At 44.9% G+C, this 25,195-nt stretch overlaps 1 protein-coding gene across 2 annotated transcripts in view; it reads left to right on the top strand.

Moving 5' to 3' along the window:
- Positions 1-23,748, top strand: part of tnfsf10l (TNF superfamily member 10, like) — a 39,066-nt gene extending 15,318 nt beyond the window's left edge. Inside the window, exons 2-8 of one of the 2 annotated variants that reach the window (XR_012964785.1) lie at positions 5,036-5,185; positions 18,491-18,527; positions 18,625-18,732; positions 19,735-19,898; positions 20,007-20,117; positions 20,194-22,970; positions 23,051-23,748. Coding sequence is in view for 1 of the 2 variants with exons in the window: in XM_076162499.1 (XP_076018614.1) it covers positions 5,036-5,185; positions 18,491-18,527; positions 18,625-18,732; positions 19,735-19,898; positions 20,007-20,117; positions 20,194-20,379 (756 nt within the window). In the remaining variant the exon portion in view is untranslated. Of the gene's footprint in view, positions 1-5,035; positions 5,186-18,490; positions 18,528-18,624; positions 18,733-19,734; positions 19,899-20,006; positions 20,118-20,193 lie in introns of both variants that reach the window. The other variant, XM_076162499.1, reaches the window with a different exon arrangement.
- The last annotated feature ends 1,447 nt before the right edge of the window (positions 23,749-25,195 follow it).

Genomic DNA, 25,195 nt, shown 5'->3' with positions numbered 1-25,195 from the left:
ATAATCGTTGTCTCCTGAGACCCCTGAAGCTATAAAACAGCAGCTTGACAGTGCGGCTCGTCTGCCTCACTGCAGGTGCAGTCGCGTCATCCCGTGATGTATAGACAACACACGAGGAACGTTCATCATCAAGAGTAACGTTCCAGCAGGACCTCTGGCTGCATTTTCCTACTGTCAGTGAAGAAGAATTAAGAACTTTACTCCTTAAGTAATGTAAATAGTGCATCACTCAAAGTTTAATTTAGTGTACAAAAGAAGGAAGGAAGGAAAGTAAGTCAAATCTACCCTAGTTTCCAAAATTAAAGCACTTATTTTGTATTGTAGTGTTAAAAAATGGACCTCATTTATCTCCGAAATCACCAAACCTCTATCTGTTTGTAAAACACTCCAAATCCATTGCATATCCAAGCCAAAATGTGGCTGCAAACAACGGCGACATCTCTCGCTGTCGTCGAATCTGCGAAAGCGATTCCTAACTACAGCAGAGGAATGTAGTGGAGTAAAAAAGGACGATTACTGTAAATAAAGACACTTTCCTCCCCGGCCTGTGTGATCCGGGCGGACGCGGCGGCGTGTTGGTCCTGCTTTGGAGTGCACATAGGGGAGTTACATAAGCTGCTGAATGTCTTTAGCATGTGTTGGCCCACTTTTGACCGTTCGGCAGAGGGGCCCCGCTGAGACGTCGCCCTGGAACCAAGGAAAGGACAGAGCAACGGGTCAACGCGCTGCTCTGGGCCCAGAAATAGACGTTCTTTCCAAAACAGTACAGAAAATAGCAGTGAAAACTCTCAGTAACCACGATCTCCAGTTTGCTCTCTTCATTTATCTCTTTACTGCCCACAACTGCCACCATAGCCACCAGATGACCTCATTTAATGTATGCAACCGGTGCAACTGGTTTATACTGGTTTGTTTTGGAAAAAATGATCAGCACTACTGTGTTATTAACCTTAGTGTGTACATTGTTGAATTATCAAAATGCGTCTGAAACGGTATTGCATCATCACATATTCTCGGGGGGTGTGGTAATGATTTAGAAGTGAGGTCTTGTGTCTCTTGGGGGGGGGGGGGGCGGGGTGGTTGAGCGTGTCCGTGCTGGCCTCTGGAATCTCTCACTTTCCCTCTCCGCTTTCCAATTGTTTCCGGCATGGAAAACAAATACGCTGAGAAAAAAAAAATAAAAACACGAGCAGAGTTCAGGAAGTTAAAGATAAGGCCGCCGGATTAAAGATGTGATTTCACTTCACTGGAATCAGAAATGAGGAAAGGATTTGGTTACCAGGTGAAACAATGGCAGGAAGACATGTGTTATGGTCACGTAACAGGAATCAATCGCGAGGACTTGGACTTCGGCTACGGCTTTGGTAGGGTCATAATGCTCGATGAAAAATTAGGAAAAGAATCCAGCAGCCGGGAAGACAAAAGGCTTGGAAAGGAGGAAGAGTCACCTTGGCTCTGTTAGCTGCGATGAGTTCAGGCTGTTTGGCGTTAAGGAGGGTTTTACATTTCCAAACGAAAGCCAACAAAATCTGACACAAAAGTGGTTTCTCCGCAATCGTCCAACGTCTGTGTTTATCTAACGTTTGTTCTGATGAAATTCTGCACCAATCAGCTTCGTTTCGTTGCTTTGATGTCACCAAACTGAGCTTGAGTTCTGAATGACCTCAGGATTTTGTCTCTGTGTGTTTGCAGAGATGTTGCCTTGTTGCCTTCATCAGACATAGAATAGATAGACTCGCCAATCTGAAACCATTGACATCGAATCAGCCAATCAAATCCCTTGTAACATTCTGACCCCGTCACAATCAATGAAAAGAAACATCGACATTGACAATGGCAAGCTTGAGGTTTAGGCAGTGAGAAAGGACAAACTAACCAACCATATCTGTAAGGAATCAGAACAAATACCAGCCTGACACAAAGTCTTTTTTTTCTGTAGAACCATTATTGTGCTGTGAATTGTCCCTGGCAACTTGCTGTCCCAGGTGACGGAGCTCCATTATTTCGTAGTAGTGTTCGTAAGTGACAGTAGTCTGGAATACGAGACGAGTCCTGGTCAGGGTGGATCGATGTTCCAAACCCTCAGCTCTAGTCAATATCTCAGGGTGGTGTAGGAACGAGAACATGGTTATGAGTGTACGTAATGAGTTTGTCAGTTCATGTACGAGTTCGGTTCGTGTTAATTGAATCAGAGGTGGAGGATTTAGTCATTATGTGGCTTCTTCAGCAAAGCCCAGGCGGAGACGCTTTGCTGCCTTTGGACAAATTCATTTTCCAGCGTCTGGTAAACTGAAGAAGAAACAGGAATCGTTTACAGGAATTCAATCCAATGTCACAGAAGCTTAAACCAAGAAGAAGAAAAGGAGGTGGTTGGATTGGGGGCTCTGTGTCGCTGGGTTTCGCCCTTGGCCTCGTCTCTGCACTAACACAGAGCAGGAGACTTTGTTCTGGTGTTGTTTTTTAGTTTGGTGATGTGTTCAGGCTTTATCTCCTCGCTGACACGGGTGAAATTGTTTCCCATAACAGATCAGACACTCCCTCACAGGCCCTGTCAGAAGTTAATGGACGCACATGCACGAGCAAGGACAGAACACACACACACACATATAACGCACACACATACACACACACACTTTTTGCGGACAATCCCTAATAACAATTAATCCATCGAGCAGAACCACCAAAACGGGGAGTTTGTTTTGGCAGAATTTGTCTTTTTCACTGCGTTTGTTTGTCCTGAGTGAGCTCACATCCAGTCATGCATGGACCTCCCTGACACTCCTGCCAGTGGAAGCTGTCAACACACACCTCCTCGCAACCAGCAGAGTGTGTGTGCGTGCCCAGAATTCACTGTCAGCACTTTTTTACTGGGACGTGACTTGATTGTATTCATATGATCTATTATGTACCTCATCAGAACACACAAACCTGAACTTTACACACTCTCATATGTTATAGTAAAATATGAATGTTTGGAAGTACATTTATCAAAGAACTATACTTAAGAGATCCATTAAGAGAAATGAGCAGAGAATTGATTTGCTGTGGTAGACGAGTCAAGGTTGGATTACACGATTGCGCGAATTTCCACTTTATCGCTGTGGGCTGAAACACAGCAAGTCCGGCTCAAGTGCCTTGGTCAAAGGCCAATGGCAGGAGCATGAACCTGACACATTTTGATGGAGAGAAGCGGTGGCTCGGTGGTTTGCAGTGTTGCTTCACCACAATAGGGTCCTGGTTTAGAATCTGAAGCCAACACAGAACATGCAAATACCACACAGGAAGGACCAAGGGTGGACACGGAGCTCGAACCCAAGACCTTCTTCCTGTAAGGCAGCACTGCCAATCGTCCCTGGGTGGGCCCGAACTGCCAACTTTTCAATTTCTTTGTTTTGGATGTGGAAGAATCCAAACTCCTTCCAGCCTCCAACATTTGTGCATTCAGGAAACTCTGACAACAGTCGATATTTACAGCTCATCATACCCTTCATCTCATGTCGTGCCCAGAATCTACACAGACAGGAACAATGACAAGTGTGTGTAAATCCGTGTCCATGAATACACACATGAACTTATTAAAACCTGACTCATCCTTTAAGGCTGGGCAACCCTGTGGAGACCGTTGAGACACGGCCCCATTCCTTCACAAAAGCACAGGGCTTTCCCGTAAGCGCTCTGTCCTTCCCACTCCGTTTGAACCCATTTTCACACAGACACACACACACTATATCACACACAATCATTATGAGGAACAGGGAGATCCGCTCATGCATCAAAACAAACAAGGAGGTCTGAGAGGAAGGCTGAAGGGGAAGAAGAAATGCAAGTAAAGATAATGAGAAATTGATGGAGGGAGACAAAACAAACGACTTATTCATTACAAAATAATGGAGGATGAATGGGAGGAAACAAAGAGGAGTGTGACTCTATAATCACTCTCCTCATCAGGGCCCTGTTATAGAATCATTAGCAGAGCTTTCAGACCATGACGCTTATGACCTTCCTACAGGGTACTCACACACATACACACACTCTCATACACGCACACACTCACACAGACGCACCTCTGCAGCCAGAGAGCCGTGGAGCTTTATTCCACATTCCAGCTCCGCGCCTGATGAAAACTGAAACAACAATTCTCATTTGGGTGGAAATCACTGCCGGGGATCAGAGGGGTTAAAACCAGAGGGCGAGGCGAAAGGAAACACAATCAATTTCAACTTCTTCCCAGAGGAATCGCTGATTTAATTCCTCTCTTATAAGAGTGTGTGCCTGTGTGCCTGTGTGTGTGTGTGTGTGTGTGTGTAGCCCCGTTCACTGCAGGAGAAACCCATCAGCGACACCATGCAGATTGACCACGCTGTTGTGCTACACAAGGAATTGTGTTTCACCTGTGTGTCCCTTTGCGCCAAAAGGGTTTGGGTTTCATTTAGTTTTGTTTCCCTTCAGCGGGTGTTGATATGACACACACACCAGGTTTCTTCTATTTTTACAGTGTTGGTACTTAACAAATCTTGGCCTACAAAGCAACTAAAAGTATGTAGAAGTAGCAAAGGCTGCGTTTTTTTCACTGCTGTGTGTGTGGGAAGTGTTACTTTGATTATCAAACACTTAGGTATGAATGTAAACATTGTAGATCATCATTTCATTTACACAGCACACACACACAAACACACACACACACATATATACACAAGCAGAGGGGAACTCCTCCCCTCGCAATTCTCTGAGAAACCTCCGGTTTCAGGATAAGCTGGGGTGGCAGTGACTCATTACTATCACTTATCAGTCTCACAGTTCTGGTGTCCAAACATTCAAATTTGATCATTCAGGCAAATAAAAGACAAAAACCAAAGCATTATCGACTTTCCTTGTGATCCGAAAACCCAAAGGCTCTGCACCTGCTGAAGTGATTATGTGCAATCCTGCAGAAACAGCATTGTTCCTCACACCACGTCTGTACAAATGTGACATATTGCTCCTGTAAGTGGTCCAAGCTGCTGATGGTTCACGGCTCCATGTGTTTGTGCCGTAGGTGCGTAGTCAGGGGGTGACAGAGGAGCTGAAGTGCCTGAGTTTACTCAACGCGCTGGACAAGGACCAGGACATCCCAGAGCAGCTGGCCCAGCTCTTTGGCGAACCCTGCATCAAACTGGCTGAAGGCATCAAAGCGTACATCTCCAAGGTAAATGCTGAATTGAAGTTGTGCACACTGAGTGAAAATAGGTTGTAAATGGTACTGTCTCCCGAAAAAAGCCAGCTGTGGTCCAAAGATTTTAGAAAAAAAGGTAAGAAAGTAAAAAAAAAAGTTATTTTCGATTGCAGAAAATTCTACAAAAAAAACTTTTTATGCCAAATTTAATGAAAAACTGCTGTTGACTATTTCTTCACGTTGCAGTTTGGGTTATATTCTTCCCTCTTGCTGGCTTTAAAGCGTTTGAATAAAACGACTTTTGTTCGATTATTTGAACTTCTGCCGGGGAACAGATGGAGTCCGGGAGTGGTGAGAAACATCTGTGGGGTCGATGCAAGACGGCTCCTCAGAGTGGGACTAATCGAGCGTATTTGTCATTGTAATGGGGAAACCTTCAGCTGTGAGGGCGTAGCACGCGGGGGCTCTATAGATACAGTACATATGTGTTGAATTAGACCAGAACCAGAACGCACATGTCAACCTGGATTGACAAATGAAGAGATTGAGCCTAGAAATTTGGAAAATGTAGCATATGCATTTGCAAAACGGCTGTTTCTCATCATTTCCAGACAGGTATTCAAGCTAAATTAAATATTTAATAACCAAGTGAGGACTAATAATGTAAACGTATACCTGACCTGAAACCAGCTGAAACGCACAATGGATTGAGTGAAAGGGACAACGGAACCGAAACAACACCTCATCTGTCGCTTCCTGGCAGCTCCACATTTTTCCCCACAGTCAAACCTGAACTTTCCCATCTATTTAAAACCTGCTGGCTTTCAGCTGTCACCATGGAAACCTGCTAATGCATGAAAAATTAGGGTAATTTGCTCAGTTGTGACACAGTTACACAATGTAACAGAACATCCTGGATTAGGTCTCTGCAGCAAACAGCCTCTGTCCTGTAGGCTGAAGTGGACTGAATATGGACTATATGGGATAAATGCACCGCGTTACTGTTCAGATAAGGCCAACACACACTCACATATGCTACTGTCTGTACAGTGCTTGGAAATCACATGACATAGGGTACAAATCACTATAAGGCAGTAAGTGAACACATACAGACTGACACACACTGAGGTCAGGTTACCCTCCATATGTGGAATCAGCATGAAATCACCATGACTCAGAGAAACTGACGCACACCCACACACACTCATTACAGCCCACTCAGTGGCACCGTTAGTCATCATCTCTCAGACATAGCAAGACGTTTCTCCCTCTGTCTGAATGTCTGATTGTTTACAGCCGTGTATGATCAGCCCCTTCACTTCCTACACCCCCCCCACCCCCGCCCCCCCCCCCCCCACCCCCCACACACACACACACTTTCTCTCCCCTTGTGACTCTCTCTCTTGCTCTCTCCTCGCTTCACTTGCATGATATAATCGCACAGTGCGACTCCATGCCTCCGTTGACCTCAGTGGAGAGGAAAAGGAATGTCTACTTTTCGTGGATACTTCCCAACACACTAAACACAGTCAAATCCCATTACACTCCAAAAGAAGTGTGAACACACACACACACACACACACACACACACACACACACACACACACACACACACACACACACACATAGACATAGCTGTCACTATAACATTTACCCTAAAGCATTATCGGCTTCATCCCTTCAGCTTCTACTTGGGTTTGTGAGAGAAATCCTTCTGCTTTTAATTATTACTCCACCAAGTCACAACCAAGGAAGGAAAAAAGGCTAACTCCCCTTGAGCAAGGCATTTAACCACTAACTGTTCCAGTCAAGCTGCTTGGTGGCAACTCTGTGGTTGTTCTGGCAGCTGCTCAGTGTGAATGTCTGCCTGTGGCGAATTCCCCCAAGCCTATCAGCACTCAATCGACATGCAAAATCTGGAGTGTCGTAGCCAATCCAGCTCATTAGCTCCAGTTGGCAGAGCGGATCGGCACCACCATAAAATGCTTCAGTAAAATTGTTGGAACCTGGAGGTTTTACCATAGCAATAACACTGATATGGACTACTGAGATTGGATCGGAATTGCGTAGTGAACTGTGAGGCTGTTTGTGTGCTGCTACATGTTTACTACCTGTAGCGACAGCTAAACTACAGCTCTCATCGCTGCACACACACACACATTACCAATAAAAGTGCTTCGCTGCTTTGAAACTTTACAAACACAAGGGAGACAGAACAACAGGGAAATGTACCTGACTACGCAATGAAAGAAAGAAAGCCTTATGAATGAGTTTCAAACGTTTTTCACCTTTAGATCATTGTAGGAGGAGTACCTAAAACTTTGATGCAGAGCGACTCACATCTACGGCTCTGTAATGTATGTTAACAATCAAGTTTTGAAACCAAATGTATTAGTTACTAACAATCACTCTCTCTCCCCGACTCGCACCTGAGTGTACTTGTTCTTTGAAGCACCGGCGTACATTACATTACTTCCTGCTTGGGCACTAAACATATGGCCACACTGGCCCAGAGGGGGAGGGACGGCCGTAAATGTTTAGCCTCATCTAGAGCCACATGTGCCGCATTTACAGTTTGAAATTAGTTTACATTAGAGTAATAGAATGACACTGGTTGGCCTGGATCCTGCTAAATCCCTCTTCGCTCTACCTTGGCGGTGTGTTTGGGGTCACGAGAGGACAGGAGCAGCAGAGGATAAGCGTTAAAAAAACAGAGGAGTTAGAGTCGGACGCCAGCAGAGTCTGTAACCTCACTGAAGCCAAGAACAGACTTCGCTCCTGATAACCTGGCAGGAACATGGAGATCATCTCAGTGTTGCAGCTTCGTATTTTACAATTCTTGTAAAACGAGAATAGAATGTAAAGAAATACGAGTAAAAATGATGGAAAATTAATAAAACAGGGCAGCAATTTATCACCTGGAAACTGACTTGGCTCCATCCTGTGGTCTGGACTCCGGAGACACACACACACACACACACACACACACACACATATGCGGTGTTTAATGTAATCAGGGTGGTGAGAGAAAAGAGAGAGAGAGCGATGTTGATGTGTCAAACGAGGGGAAGAGAGAGGAGGGCGATAATGTTGGCGATGATGGCAGTCCTGGCACAAGATGAAGACTGTGGCCATGATGTAGCGGCAGACCAGGACGGCCTGACGAGCGCGCAGCATGCCGAGGTCAGAGGTCAGGCATAAAGAATGGAGAAACAGATGAGGGAGGAAGTGATGGAAAGTTTACGAGATTTGAAAAAACAGAGAGACGGAGAGGGACGGAGAGAGAGACAGAGAGAGAGAGAGAGGGGGGCAGAGAGAGAGAGAGATGAAGGCAGAGAGGAAGGAGGCATTACCAAAGCCAGCTGGGCGGGAATATAAACCAGAGAAGGGGATGAAAGACTTTTCGAGGGAAGATGGCAAAGGAGGAGAGATGGAAAACAGGCAACAAGGGATAACATGAGGAGGAAGAGAACAAGATGGTCAAGAACACGAATGATCACAATGAGGTTGTAATTTGACTCAATTGCTCCATGAAATGTTTGTTTTTCCGCGAGCCTTTGTGGCCTTAAACTCGATAAATCAAGGAAGCTCGGAGTTGCTTCCAGGACATCAATCCCACTGTGACGACTGCTCAGCTTACCAATGATTAATTTAAGCAGCTGAAGATGAAGGTAAAGGAGTCAAGGAGCCTTCAGCTCAAAATAGGGCCGGCTTGGACGCTGCAGCATCTTTTCCACTTCAAGCTCGGGGAGGATATCAGCTGTTCGCACAAGTTCACACATGTTATGACATCATCTGAAAGGTTTAAGAAGACATAAGACACAAGAAATATGTTTACATCAAAGCGTCCAGCTTTTGTATATTTTTCAGAATTTCCCAACATTTTTATGATTGATTGATTTTACGATGCAATTCATGCGTCACGCGCTTAAGTAAATCAGATAACGGAAACAAGCGGGAACGTTCCTCCGATTGGACCGAGATTCATGTTGACGTGAATGATGGGACATGTGTGAGACAGACGAGGCCCGAGAGAGGGGCGGGTGCAGCATGCAGATGTGTTAACCTTTGACCCCCTCATCTTCGAAGGGGATCGATCGCTCCCATTGGAATCCGGGAGCGCAGGAGACGAGAATGTGGGCTCTGCTGTGGCTGAGGGCTCAAGGCACGACTATCAAAAATCTCCCCTCTGCTCCTTTTTAACTCCTTCCCCGTTCTTGTTTTGTGAACCTCCGGTGCTCGAGCGTTCGGATGTTGCACTTTAAATCATTGATAAGGATTCAGAAAAACAAGCGTGCGAGAAGATGGAAAAAGCTCCGACACGTGGGGGATCAGAGGCCTTCAGAGAAGGACTTCATGGAAAAGCCAAAACATGAGGAGAGCAGAGCTTGCATGTCTTCCTGTCTCCTCTGTCTTTTGTTTTTCATCTCTGTCGCAGTCGTGGTCACGCTTCCATGGAGTTGTTGTTGTCACTTCTTCCTCTGGTCTGTCTTGTATCGTTAAGTTCTGCTCAAACCAGAAGAGTATCTGATTTGTGGCATTTGACGATTGCTTTGGAACTTATCGTCAATATGGCGTCGACCTGGATTTCCACAATTTTTCAGATTGTTTTCACAGTCCTGCTGGATTCGAGGAGACACGAACTGGAGCCCTGTGGCCTTCCCATCCATGGAAAGTCTAACTGGGATGGAAAATCAGAGCTAAAATGGCGTAGGCTGACTTAAATGTGAGGGATTCCTCTCTCTCTCTCTCTCTCTCTCTCTCTCTCCCTCATCCTCATGTAGCGATAAAGAGGAAGGCGATGCATGCCAAGACAGTTTCCAGGTGACATGCTGCAAAGAAACTATTCCTTATCTAACTTGGCCCAGTATTTGACAATAGAGCATGTCACACACATACACACACTCGCAGACTCAGACAAACACACACACATACACAGGGAGGGGGTGGTGGGCTGCAGTGTTGTTAGTGATTTCCAGCTGATACACAAACACAAAAGCCCTCTGTGTCCGGCATCTACCACCCTCCTTCTCTTTCAATTCATCCATCGCTCAGTCTTCCTGTCCGGTGACCCTCAGCCTACCCACCCACCCACCCCGTTCCTACCTCCCTCCTATTCCCTCCCCACCTTCATCTTTTCCTCCTTCATTGCCACGCCAAAGCCTTTCCAGCTACATCTTAATTGACCTTTATATTTTGATAGATCAAGTGTTAAATCTTCCAAATCATGGCGGCTTTGGGGATTGTCGCGTTGCTGTCAATGTGAAGCCCGTCTTTGCGTGGCGAGAATATGGAACACCTGGAATTCCAAGACTGATTTGGTCCATATTTTGGACTTAAAGTATTGTTCCTTAGCGACTTTTCCAAGTAGGTCGGTTTGGAGCCGTCTGGAATGGAGCAGTAATCCAGCATGAATCAGCAGGAAGCTTCATTCTCAGGCAGCTGGACTTGGATGTCCAGCTGCCTGAGAATGAAGCTTCCTTGGAGGAAACAATAGAACAAGTTTCGCGTCCTGTGTTGTTGTACTTGATCAGCCTTTATCAGTCACTTCTACACGTTTACATATTTGCTAATAATCTATTATCCTCTCTGATTTGAGCATCGCTATAATCCCTTATAAGGATGTTAACAGAAATATAGCGCGAGTCGACACTATCTCTCTATTTGTCCCTGAATCACTGAATTGTTTACATAACATCACCAAGTTGTAGATTTGGTGTAAACTTCGACTCCTCGATTTCTATTTTAAGCCAAAAGCTCCACAGCGAGCGTGTTGGGATAAACAGGCCTGACATTGTTTTCACTAAACGTCTCGTCTGATGAGCTCACGTCTTTATTACAGCAATTTGTGTTGATTGTTGAAGTGTTTATCTGGCTGCGTTTGGGCTTCTGTGAAATCTAAAATTGGATTCCTGGTCAACATCAACTCTCGGCCCTTTTATCTGCTCTTATTTATAGCCGCTCCCCTGATATGTGCTGGCTTCCTGGAGGGGAGTCAGGCGTGCCTGTCAGCAGGAATATATTAGGAGAACAGAGCATAAACACGACGGCGAGATAACATAAAAACTCGGAATGCTCGTGACATCACTGCACTGTAAGCAAAACGTCCTTTTATCCTGTTAGATCCTCACCACCTCGAGGAGTTTAGTTTGCAGAGAACATTCAAAGGAAGGAAGGAGGGGATTTACAGAGTGCCCCGTCTGAGCCAAACTAAACGTCAGCGTTTGTTCCGACATGCCAGATGCAGATAACGGGTGGAAACGAACGCATCAGACAATACGCAACTCTGAGACAAAACATATAAAGTCATGAATGACAATGTGTTTGTTCGTGTACGTCACATTCAGTTAAGGTGCAATACCAGCATGAACTGTAGGGGCAGTAAAGTCAACCTTTGTCATTTTCCACCTGCGGTCTGTGGCCTTCAAAAGGTAAAGAAAATCAGATCTGATTACCATCTGATCACGTGTGTTTGTGTGTTTGTGTGTGTTTGTGTGTGTTTATGTGAGATCATAGATGATGTCATGGCATTACGTCACCCTGGACTCCTATGTCCATTTAAAGATGTGATCACGCTGGTGTCAGTATTGATCTTGGCAATGGCTATTGTCAGAAGTAAAGTTTTCGAAACTCAAAACGCACGAGGTTCCAGGAAACAGGGAAACAAGGCGGTAAACGTGCCGCGCCCCCATGACCTACTTTCATCCTGCTCTTGTCCTCAGGACTGAAAACTGAAAAGCTTCATGTGAAATGAATGACGAGAGGCACAGAGACACAGAGACACAGAGACACAGAGACACACAGAGAGACACACAGAGAGACACACAGAGAGACACACAGTGAGAATGAATCAATGATTGATTGATAGAAATGTATGATTTCCCTGCTTCCATCATTTCATGGTTTTGAGGAAAACCACAGAGAAACTTGTTGTTTTCCTGTTCCCTTCTATTTTTCCTGACCGATTTCTAGATCTGTCACAACTAAACGATTATAAGTGAAACAAAAAATAATAATCGATTCAAATAATGCTTAATCGGTTATTCGACAAAGTGGCAAATCTTCTTCCTTCCTTTTTACCGTCTTGCCTTCCATCCGACTGACATTTTTCCAAAAGAAACATTCCAATAAGCACTTCACTAAACCCTATCTTCCTTCCTCCCATCTGTCCTTACTTTCCTGCCGTTTCCTTCCTCCCTTTCCTCCTTGCTTCCCTTTGACGTCTTCCTGATAGACTTCTCCTCATTCCCTTCCTTTCCACCATCGTTCCTTCTTTCTCCCTTTCCTCTCCGTCATTCCTCCCGTCCCGCCTGGGTATTGTGCAATCAGGTCAATAAGAGAGGAACCAGAGCTAATGGTTTCACTCTGTTTGTGTACTTACATGGCGAAACTGCACTCGAAAGTACTACAGGGTGATATTAATCTCTTGTTTCTCGTCTGTGTAAAGCAAACGGCTTCCTCGCCTGTACACACTTTGTCTGGCAGGAAACTCCCACAGCAAACAGGTCGGTTATCAGCCGCTGGCATCGCGCCGGCTACTGGTGCATTACCTGTCGTAAACTTTGTCGAAGTCCCGTCAGTAAATCACATTCAGATGACGGTGTGCAAGCCGATGAACTTCTGGTGACTCCAAAGTGTCCAAACTGTGGGACGGAAACACCAATGTGAACCGTTCGTCTTGTCAATCACACGATCGATTTGGGATTCAGATTTTCTGGCCTCCGCTGCTTTTGCCTGAGAGCTTGCAGTTCCTCAACTTGGACTTTGGAGGACAGGTTTCAGGAGAAGGAAAGACGAACATTTTCCGTAACCAATTCCAGACCGTTCTCCATCATGCTCTTTTGTCACACCCAGCTGGATTCAAACTGGACACCTTCTCATCAGTGATCTTAAAATCTTGGTCAGAACATGAGGTTGATTCCTACAGAAACAAGTCTAAATACAAATCCACAAGTCCCCAACTTCCAACCTGGCAAAGGATTCCAAATGGAATGGAATGGCAATAACATGAAAATCTGGATGATATGTCGTGGTTAATGTATGACATGTTGATACCGAAATTTTCCTTTAAGTAATTCAACTATTGTCTTCGTTATTTGACTTATTAGCGAATAAATGGTGAGTTTGCTGGATGATAATTGAGGCATAACAAGTCCCACTCTGGTTTAATGATTTCCTGTCGCGCTCCCGGTTGCGCTCTCCTCTCTGACGTCATGACCCGCTGATGAACTGAGCAATCAACACCCCTCAGGTCAACATACCAGTCCAGCTGCAAACAGCCACAGTTACTAATTAATCAACGACCCAGATCAGAGGAGAGACACACACACACACACACACACACACACACACACACACACACACACACACACACACACACACACACACACATACACACACACACACACATTGACTCGTTAGGACTTATTCCATGTTATTCTTTGTGTCTTTCTCTGCTACTTTTTCCACTTTTCCATCAGTTTCCTTCCTTCCTACCCTCATTCTCTCCTTGCTTAATGTCATTCCTATTTCCTTACCTCTTTCCTTTCCCTTTACTGTCTGCTAACTTGTCAGGATTCTGTCCTTCCTCATTCCCCTTCTTCATTCCAAACCGTTTGGTTATTCACGCTTTTCTTCCCCTCCTTCAACCTTACCCCCTTTGGATTTTTGTTTCCTTGTTTCCTTCCTCTGAGTACTTTTACTTTTTGACTTTTTTTCTTCATACTTCCGAGTATATTTTACCCCAAGAAAGTGTGACCAAATGTTCAGAACAGCTTATGTAGAAGTGTCATTCTATAGACCAGGGTCTCCAACACATCGCCACCCGTAGCTCACCACCCGTTTCTGAGTAGCTTGCTAAAAGTTTTAAGATGACATACACTCTCTCATCTCACTAACATCAGAACAGACTGAATGCGTGTGAAGTACAGATGATGTGGGAACTACAGGGAATTCACAGAATTACAAGGAATGTAAAGGGAAATTGTGACACTTGAAAGGTATAGCATACAAGCTCATGTTGCTGAATTTAAGATGTTTTTGGTACAAAATGTGAGTGTTGGATATCAACATTTTGGAAATGTTCACACAAAAGACTTTTATTTTGTCAAATTAGCTCTCAGAAGAAAAAAGTTTGGAGACCCCTGCTATAGAACAAGTCAAAGTAATGCAGTTAATTAACATACAAATGAGTAGCTTCTTAGAAAAGATTAGGTTTGATAAAGGTTTGTCACCCTTGAGAGCTACACACACACACACACACACACACACACACACACACACACAAACACACACACACACACACACACACACACAGCCAGTCCGGACCTGTTGAGGTCGAGCAGCATATTAAAGTATAAGGTTGCAGTTCCTGCTAATCTGCAGAAGAAACGCTCCTTCATGTGCATACTTGTTCCCTCTGTCAATCCTCTCTTTCACTCCTCCTCCTTCTTCTTTCCCATTTCTCCTCTTTTCTCTCTTCTTCTCTCGGACTCGTCCATCATCTGTCGCCCTCTTTCAGGTTCAGATTCCTCACATGGCAGACTCAGTGTAGTAGACTAGTATTACACCATCTCCTTGGAAACCAACCAACTTAGCCACAAAGGTGAACATGGTGGGTGAAAATGAGGAAAAACATCAATAACTGAAAGATCCATGTGGAAATTCTACTTTGAAAACTCTGTTCACATTTTCTGTGCATTTCTTTGTTTACATTCTATCAGATGACCTTGTACACAAAAGTACGGGAGTAGGGCAGACAGCATCTTTTTGCTATAGGAGGAACTTCAACCTAGGCCACGCCCCTTATTAGTGACGTCACAGCTGTTGGTGTAGGCTGTGACCTCACTGATTGGTGCTGGATCAGTGTTACACTGGCTGTTAGTGTGTATTCCTACTGTGATTTATCCATTATTATCCTGTTATTTTGTCTCTTCGTCTCGTCTTTCCGTCTTTCCTTTTATCCTTTTTGGAAAACAACATACAGTCCAATTACTTTCGTCTCCGTCTCTGTTGCTCTAAACAGGGTGAAAGAGGGCAGTTTGGGGTTTATTTGTTGTTGTTATTGCAGCTGGAAAGGTTTTAGAGAGAGGGGCTGTGCACACACACACACACACCCACAGACACACATACACACACACACACACACACACAGACCCAGAAAGCCCTTAAGTGCGGCCTGACGTAGCCCATGTGCACACACACACACGAGGACTCCAGTCAGCATGAACTTCGTCACATCACAAGTCTCCCGTCTTTACTGAAACCAAGATCGACCCACTTTAAGGCTGCGGGGGTGTCGTCTTTCACTGCAAAGCGCCACAACGGAGACGCCAAAGTCCTCGTAAACGTCTAATCCATAGCTCACATAAACAGGACTAGTAGGAGAAAACACACCCCACGGGACCTCAGACCCCCGTCGGGCAGGAGGGTTTGATTAACCTGGTGTTTATTTGTTGCCTTGTGCAGGTTTATAATGACACATTCTCAAGTAGCGGCGCTCGGGGGAAACCATAATAAGCGTATAAATCTGCGTCTGCGCTACAAAACCAAGGTGTTAGTGTTTCGGATATACCGATGCTTCAATTTGTACAGTTTGTTTGCAAAGACAGATTTGAACCAATCAGAATCAATCACAGTAGCATGAGGTGTTCTGGATTTACGCTCCGGACTGGAGGTTGTGACCGGACGAGAGTGTTTGAACTCATTGCCAGGAACAGCGCGAAATATCAGCTCAGCTTTGGGCCGGAAAAGCAGAGGTTGTTCTAGCATCAGATTGGGGCGCCTCCTCGGGGAGAAGAACGTCCAACTGGAAAGACATACCTCAGACGTGCCGGGTCTGTTATAAATCCTATCCAGGAACGCTGTGGAATCACTTGGGAACTGCTGGAGGTGGAGGGGAAACAGAAAGGGACGCAACATCCCTGCTGGGCCACAAAATAAATTGCACGTAAAAACACAACTACTTCTAGGAAACGTAAAGGACGAAATCTAGGAAGACGACAGGAAAGTAACTTGCGGAGCGCTTGATGTGTCTTCCGTGAGGCTGTCAGGGGTCACGGCTCGTTAGCGGGGAGCTATTCTGGCGCTGTGCCGCTTTAAAGAGCTGTCTGGACCTCTGACATAAACTCTTTCCAGGTCTCGGCCTCTCGAGGTGAGACCTGCTGCGATGGAGGTCATCATGTATCTGCTGGAGCTCATAACTCCCTCACCTTTGACTTCCGTCATTGTTTTCCTACTCTTCTTCACTCAGAGTCACGTTTTCCCATCTTAAAACCTATATTAGCTTGTTTTGCATCTCAATATTCGCCGAGATTGACCTCTCGAGCTAAAGGTCGAGGTTATAATGGCTTCAAGACTTGGCGGTTCCTCTCGCTATCCAAACAATAGCGCTTCTAACCCGGGTACTTTTCGTGCATGTCACTCAATAAAAATCCAAGTGTGTTGACTGTTTGACTCTAAATGTGTTAAAGAATCGAGCGACTCGCAGCGGCGCAGAAGCCGCGGGGGGGAAACGCAAAGCAGATGGAAACGGGCTGGAAGCCGACATGACATGGGACGTATATCACACACAAGCCTCCACCGCTGATCTCAATCTCTGCTCGCACAATGCCTCCCAAAGTGTGTGTTTAGGTCTTAAACGACAGCAGGAACATTGGAAACACACACACATACACACACATACACACACATACGTACACACACACACTCTGCTGGAGTCACGCTGACAGAGACCTGTAGAGGCACAGTGGGCGCTGAAAACTCCCTGCACATTTTTGGACTTTTCTCGTTCAATTACAGCCACATGCGGGGGCTGACAATCTGTTGGCAATTTTCTTTCTCTCTCTAAGTATGTGTGTGTGTGTGTGTGTGTGTGTGTGCGTGCCAGTAATTTTCTGCTTTCGGGACTGGAGGAACGTTAGGCCGAAGCCGGCACGCAATGACGAGCGAGACGAGCTATCACGGCCGGGTCAGCGCTCGCTTTTACTCTGCTTTTCCCCCCCCTCAGTGTATATAGGATATACACAAGCGGGGGGCCTCCCGTTTGCACACTCACACACACACACACACACATGCCAACCACCGTAGCGATCGTGTCCAATTTGCAGTACGGGTTGAGCGTTCAGGAGGAGAACGAGGACGCCTGCCAAGAATAACACCACAGTTTTAGCCGCGCGGCCGTTAAACGTTGTGGTGAAATTAATCATATCCACGTTTTTTGGGGGTTTCAGCGGCTTAATCAGGGAGATTTACAGCAGCGGCGGGTTCAGTGCCTTGTTCAAGAGCACTTCAGACAAGCCACATGTAGGCCTTTGTGTGTTTTGCCCCGACACGTTTCAGAAGGACGCGTTGTACTTTTACTGTTTACTTTGCAGATTAAGACTCTAAATTCAACATGAGCTCATAAAATGTTGCCGCTGTGTTCCCGCTGCCGTCGGGTAAAAACCTTGTATGTCGCTGCCTTGCATATGGGACACGAAGCAGATTAGGCCCCGTGGATTAAGGGATTCATTTGGGAAAAGTCTCTGCTCTTCCATAATCTAAATCCTTCCCCAAAATTGGAGATACAAGGTTTTTCCACACTTTTCCATCTACAGAGCATGGATGAATGATGGAGTGATGGAAGAGGAAGGGAGGGAGGTTGAGCTCAAGGATTTATGAATGATGAAGAGTAGAGGAGGGAGGAATGTTGATATGCAGACTTCGAGTCGGAATGAGGAAGAGGAAGGCGAGGGGGAGGAAGCATGGCGTGAAAAGTGATTTACAAAGTGACAAGAGACAAAAACGAGGAGTGAGAAAGCGGGGAAAGCATCAGCGTGTGTGTGAATTACAGTGTGTGTGTGAGGAAACACATCTGTGTGCGTGCGTGTGTGCGTGTGTGTGTGTGTGCGTTTACATATGTTGAAGGTTGACGCAGAGCAGCGAGAGAGGTAAAGCAGAGACGCGAATAGAGGGAGGAGTGCGAAGATGAAAAGCAGAATGTGATGAGGAGGAGCAGGGGGTGATGATGAAGAGCAGAGTGTGATGATGGAGTGAGCGAGGAGAGGAAATTACCTGATTTATGCCGATTTCAATCATATCACGCTCTCTACGTGCCGTATTAACGACATAATGAAGTGTGTGAGTTAAGCGATGATGTGTTACATGAACAGAAATGGAGGATAACGCAGAAGCCATTTTTCGAAGCTAACCTAAAGAAGCTACAGCGCCTCACAGTGGCCAAAAACAGTCACTGCTACACTTTACTGGAAAGCTGCTGATCACGTAAATTCGCAAATTGACCACTCCAAACCCCAGGTGGCCTTCTGTGACTCACACGTTTCTACCTTTCCCTTGCAGGTGACGGAGAACATCATCTCCAAACAAACCTTCATAGGTAAGTAACACACACTCTCTGACTCACACACAAACATGCAATATCTTACGTGAGCCTTTTTCAAGTAATAATTCTCTCGTGTTTCTCTTCGCTGCAGAGGCCAGGACGATGCCTCGGACTTTCAACACCACAGGGTCAAAGTTCGGGACCTCAGTGACCCAGAGGCCATCGGCCCACTTGACCCTGAGAGACACCAGCTCTCAAGGTGAGACATTTGAGGGACAGCAGTCAAAGTGGGGTTGTGACAAGAGGGTAAAGGTTTCATCCGAGCGGTTAAATCCTGTAATCATTCATGTAAATGCAAGTTATGGAGTTTAAGCTACATTTTCTTCTGTTCGGGATCCAGTGTCATTGTTTTACCCTTTAATTTTCTTGACCCACACACACGTTTCTCTTTGTCTGTACAGTTGATTACCGTGCTGCTCTGTTAGGAAACTTCACCTCTGCTCTGTTGACTGGTCACAGGTTTAATGGGTGACACTTATCAGTCATCTTGACTAATGGAATCAGTGTGTGTTATAAACTGTGGAATGGAATGTCAGTGTGTGTGTGGGGGGCGGGTGTGTGTGTGTTATGGAGCTTTGTATCGTTTCATCTGAGCCTGGCGTGCAAACTGAAGGGTGTTGACGACCTGGCAAAGGCTGCTTGATGTTATTTCCATACAGTCGACAAAGGGCAAGCAGCGAGGGTTATTTTTGTGTGTGTGTGTGTGTGTATGTGTGTGTGTGTGTGTGCATGTGTGTGTGTGTGTGTGTGTGAGTGAGCAGAAGGAAGGGAGGGTGAGGCACACGTTCAGCCTGGATTTCTCATAAGGAAGTAAAAAACAGATAGAGACTGACTTTCGTTTCTCTTGAACACACACACCCACACCCACACACACACACACTTTTACGGGATTATGCTAAATATTAACTTCATATAAACATAGGAGGAATGTCCTTTCAAAGTTTGACGTGTGTATCTTGTGCACTTCCTCAAGAACTAACCCTACATGTACAAGGTGCAATACCAACAAAAATTCAGGGGGGCAGCAAAGTCAGATCTCCTCATGCAATGCTACTTTGCATAGCAACCATGCGTGTAAGCCAATGCGTAGCTAAAAGAGAGTATAATCTTTCTATGACCAGCAGTTACCAAAGGTGTCGCCAAATCCATAAAAATTGCCACTCTGAGTCTCACCACTTGTCTCACCTTGTCCGTCCACCAGGGTTCCCTCAGTACCCGATCCCCACGCCGGGTCTGCACCAGTCCTGCCGCCACGTGGTTCGCTCGTGGGCCAATCAGAGCTTTGGCGCTCACCTGCACAACATGACCCTGACCAACGGGAAGCTGCGAGTGCCGCAGGATGGACGCTACTACCTGTACTCGCAGGTAATCATCTCTACCTTTAGCAGTGTGCTTTGGCTTTCTAACTTCATAGATTAAAGCAAATCATTCATTCGTTCATCCATTCATTCATTCATTCTGTCCTCCTTGCAGGTGTACTTCCGCTATCCATCCCCAGCGGCCAGCGAGGGAGACCAGCGCAGCGTCAGCCACCAGCTGGTCCAGTGCGTCTACAAGAAAACCTCCTACCCGAGTCCCATACAGGTACGGTATCGCCTTCACCCACATCTGTCTCTCACATTCAGAAGCACCGAGCTCACTGTTTCCTCTTCCTTTCCAGCTCCTGAAGGGTGTCGGCACCAAGTGCTGGGCTCCGGACGCCGAGTACGCCCTCCACTCTGTCTACCAGGGGGGACTGTTTGAGCTTAGAGCCGGCGACGAGCTCTTCGTCTCCGTGTCCTCGCCAACCATGGTCAACGCAGATGACTCCTCCAGCTACTTTGGTGCCTTCCGCCTGGACCTCTGAGAAGAATGGAAGGACAGATGGACGGACAGATGGATGGATGAAAGGAGAGAGACAATGAAGGCGAGTCCTTTGAATATCCGTTGACTGGAAAACAGGATTTTGGTTCTTAAATGTTTGCTCGGACAAACAGAGCGAAGGATGGAGGGCCTGGGGTTTGGAGAGGAAGAGGGTGAATTAAAGACGTTGTTTAATCTCCAGTCACACAACTTCAAATCAAGCAAAAATAAAGGTGGATATTGAATTTTTTGATACTTTGAGAGAGGACATTTAAGATCAAGCCACCGTTCTGCCTATTGTTTCATTCACACCTACACATAAACCTCCTTGGTTCCCAACCGCGTTTTTGCGGGAAAAAAGAATCGGACCCTTGGATTTGGATTCCGGACCGAAGAATGTACGAGAGTAAAAACTCAAACCCTCCACATGGCAGATTGTGAGGGAAGAGTGTGGAAATGGTATCTGAAGAAAGCCGAACCATCAAACCAAAGCCAAAACAAAATGCGGAATATGCCTTTTTTTCATTCTTGTGCCATGAGAGTTCTGTAAATATGAGCTGAGAATGACTCGGGTGATTAAGTGATGAACTTTTTGCCTTGACTGGACTTAAAAAAAAACACTTGTAGGATTTTGCGGAGGACTATCAGAACACATTACTGCATCTGTGGATTTTATAAGAAGAGGTTTTGCCGGGGTTGTTGTTTGGGAGCATTGTCTCTCCGTGCTGGATCGTGTAATACGACTGGAAATCCACATGTGAAGGCAACGCAAGAGACAAAGCAAAGGAGGAGTAAGAAGAACTGGAGATGTTGTAAATGCCATAAAGAATGAACTTGACAGAAGAGGTTAAGCGAGAGAGGGAGAGGGAGAGAGAGAGAGAGAGTGCGAGGTGGAGGGTGGTATGCAGCCCGACCCGTCTCCGTTATGAACTCTAATCCCTCGCTCTTCCTCCTCGTGGAGTTTCACCTGTCTGTCTCGTCTTCCGTGTCCGACCTGTGAAGCTGCATTCTGGTTTATGTTGAGGATCAGTTAAGAGATCGAGATCAAACAAAACAACCTACAAGGACACACGCACACATCCTCATAAGAATGTGCACATTAGCTCGTCACGCAAACTCAGAAACAAATACTTCATATGCAAATCCAAGATCCAATCAAGCTAAATTCTCAGTTACTTGAGTGAGCTCACAGCTAAAGCTAGCACAGAGTCAAATCAGCATAATCAGAATAAAATGAAGCAGCATACACATATCATACAACATATCAAACCCTTTTCTACTTTACTGGCTACGACGTTACTTTGTGCAACTTGGAACAGCCACTGAGAACTCGCTCTTTAACCAGAGTTGCATGAGCTTCAGCCAAGGTTTATGCTAGGTTTAGCTCCGGGTTGAGTGATTCCATATTTTTTGAACAAAAGGGCTGTTTGGAGTTTTGTTGATATGATTTACACGACGCAAAGACCAAAGAAGAAGGCTGAAAGTTTGAGCCACTATGGAGCTCTGATGTGTTTAGTGAATTCACTTTCTCTGAGCTTGTTATTGCCGTCACTGAAATGAGTGCACATCCGTAAAAACAGATTCTTGGAAAACTTACACAAAACCCAACATGCCGAGGACACTGAGGGACAAACCAGAAACAGACCAGGTGATCATTATGGACCCCCCACAGAACACAGTTTGGACCTCTGCAGACTCCTCAGCAGGAAACAGCCAAGGACCTCCACCACCAAGCACACACACGCAGTCAAACACGCGTGTAGAGGTGTGATGTTACTCACATCATAGAAGTCTACACACACGCACACACACATGCAGTGTTGGGCTGCACGTCGGGAACGTTCAGTCCTTCCCACACTTCGTTCACAAATTAGATTTAGGTAACAGGACACAGGCTCGCATGAGGAAAGATCTGGAAGGAGGTAAAAGAATATTGGGATGAAAACCATGCACCGCCTAGCACAGTCTCAACCCCTACACACACACACGCACACACACACACCACATACAGGCTGGACCACTCTGCAGACACACACATCATCCACAATCCACCCAGTGTCGTTTCGAGCGTGAAGACACCGGCACACACACACACACACATACACACGCTCATTTATCCGCACTGTCGAGCCTCCCTATGCCATCTGGTAGTTGTCAGTGATCACTCAGAGGCATGCAGGGAGAGTGTGTGTGTGTGTGTGTGTGTGTGTGTGTGTGTGTGTGTTTGTGTGTGTGTGCTCACATGCATGTTTGTCCAAAGTGCCTGCCTTGAACGGACACACACACACACACACCACACACACCCTGAAAACCAGCATACACTCCTCTTTTTGTTTCACGCACACGGAGCAAAAGTGAAAACAAATTTGATTGCTGTTTCAACATATTTTCACGTTTCTATCAGCTGCGTCTTATTAAATTCAGCCGTTAGTCCGTTTACGAACGACCTTTGACTTCAATACCAGATGACACACATGCATATTATTATCAGAACACAACAGAGATCCAGTTGTGAAAACTTGGCGTTGCACGTGTACGAGGGGTGTTTGCGTTGGAAGAGCGGCTTGAGATTATTCCTTAAACAAAGCAGTTTGTGTCATAAATTTCGAAAATTTCAGCATTGGTGGTAAATCACTGCACCAGAACATTGGAAGCAGGTAGAAGCAATCTAGTAGATTTTCACTTTTTTTGAAAAAACTCAAGACAAAAACAACTTTACAGGAAGAAGGGTTTGTAAGTGACGTAAACATTTGTTCATGGCAGTAACGTACGACGTGACTTGGGCTGATTTACGTTCCGGGGTTGGATTGTTGTGCATCCCGAGTATTCCGATTTGACTTCATAATTCTCCGTTATTAGATTTTACTGTAACAATTAAAGCAAAAGTACAAATGGGATTTATGTCAGGAGTCTGTAGTATACATGTGATAGCCTGTGTGTGTGTGTGTGTGTGTGTGTGCCAATATTTGAAACGAACACCAACAGCCAAAGTCGTCTATTTCGTCTCTAACATAAAACTTCGCAGCCCAGCACTGTTTTACTTGGCAGCTTGATTTGCGTTGTTGAACGTTCTCTGTGTTCCATATGTATGTAAAACACACTATATAATCACGTCCGCTGTGTGAGTGTGTGTGTGTGTGTGTTTGATCTGGGTCTGTTTCCGTGTAGCATTAAATTAGCAATTTCCAGACCGCAAGTCACATCGAGCAAATTTCAGTCAGAACTCAAAAAAATGACTTTTGACCTTTGACCTTTCTTTCAGCTGTTTCCATCTTTGTTTTCCCATCATGCTTTGTTTATACTGTAAAATATCGCCGAGAATAATTGCAGGTTTCAAACTCCAGGCCTTTTCCAGTTTGACAGACTGGCGGCAGGTCGTCCAAAATCAACAGTTTCCCAGATTGAAGCCTAAAGAATCATTTTTGGTGTTTTACTTTTCATTCATCTTTCCTTTATTGCCAAACATTGATTTTGGCCAGCGACCCTCTGCACATTTCTGACAAATCTGTTGATTTGATTTTACAGGAGTAAGGTTTTTTTATTTTAATATAAATGTACCATCAACAACTTTCTGGCAAAACATTTGAAGTTCCTTGAATGTTTTGATAGAAACGATGGAAAAAAAACTGCAGATTTGGCAAAAATGCAGATTTTGAGACGCTTAAGTCTGTCAACCTTTCGAGGTAAAGTGAATAAAGATTGAAATAAAAATTGTAAAACTGACTTGAGACTGCAGAGGGTTGACAATGTTTTCAGCGTCGGCACCCTGCACTGCACACACTCCACACACTCCATACACTCCACACACTCCATACACTTCAACACACTCCACCACTCTGATCAAATGACAGCCAGCCTGTGAATGTAGATATTGTTCCATACGTCGTTTTGCTTTGTTGAAACCCATTCGATGCCACTCGAGGAATGTAATGTAAAGTTGATCCGTTGATTGATTGTTCAGTGCCTTTAAAGCAAAAAATCTTCTGTCTTATTTTGTGCTCAAATAAACTTCATTTTGTCAGACGGGATGTTGGTCTCAATGTTCTTATTTCTGTCTAAATTCAAGCTCTCCCTTTTTCATAGAAAGCATTTAAGAGTCGCTGCCTCTTTCTGTTTCTTCTGCTAATTGTAATTCTCACAGACGTTTTGGTGTCATGTTCTTGGTTGGTCTAACTGCTCCCAGGTGTGGGCTGCTCTTCAGTTCCTAAAGTAAACTGATACAGATTAACTACTTAATGATCACCAGCCGCAATCCTGTTCTCACACTCACAGAAACACACACACAAAATTCATTCTGGCTGTCAGTCACCCAGTCAGAAATCTGCACCATCGTTGAAAATCTAAGTAGAAGAAGAGAGATACTGAAGAATTCATTTGTCCAGTTTGGTTTATTTGCAACATTGGTCAGTTTAAAAATAGTCAAAAAACTTCCAGAACTTTTGTTTTGATGGTGTAAAGGTAATTGAATAACTTTATGGAATGAAGTGTTTTTTTTTTTTGTTTTTTTTTTAAGCAATTAAGGCAATTATTCTAGAATGATGACTTTTTTTAACTTGATTTGAGAAAACTATTCTGGAAAATTGCAAAATGAAAACAATTCTACACTCAGAAATGATAATATAACAAAATAGAAAACATTCAACAAACATATATATTTTGTAAACGAGAATACATTTATTGTCTTTGTTTGATTTTTGAAAACACAATATTCTGCATTGCTCCCACTCCTTTCTCCTTCTGAGTCTTGTCATCCCTTGTTTGTGTTTTCCAGGCTTGGCAGTAAATTTGTAGCAATTTGTTAAAATGCCAGTTTAAAGTGC

The sequence above is a fragment of the Genypterus blacodes genome, unplaced genomic scaffold (assembly GCF_046128005.1).
Source record: "Genypterus blacodes isolate CSIRO-AG114 ecotype Tasmania unplaced genomic scaffold, CSIRO-AGI_Gbla_v1 ptg000122l_1, whole genome shotgun sequence".
In the NCBI taxonomy this organism is placed as follows: domain Eukaryota; kingdom Metazoa; phylum Chordata; class Actinopteri; order Ophidiiformes; family Ophidiidae; genus Genypterus; species Genypterus blacodes.
The sequence above is the reverse complement of the archived record's forward strand: the minus strand, read 5'-3'. Positions and strand labels throughout refer to the sequence as shown.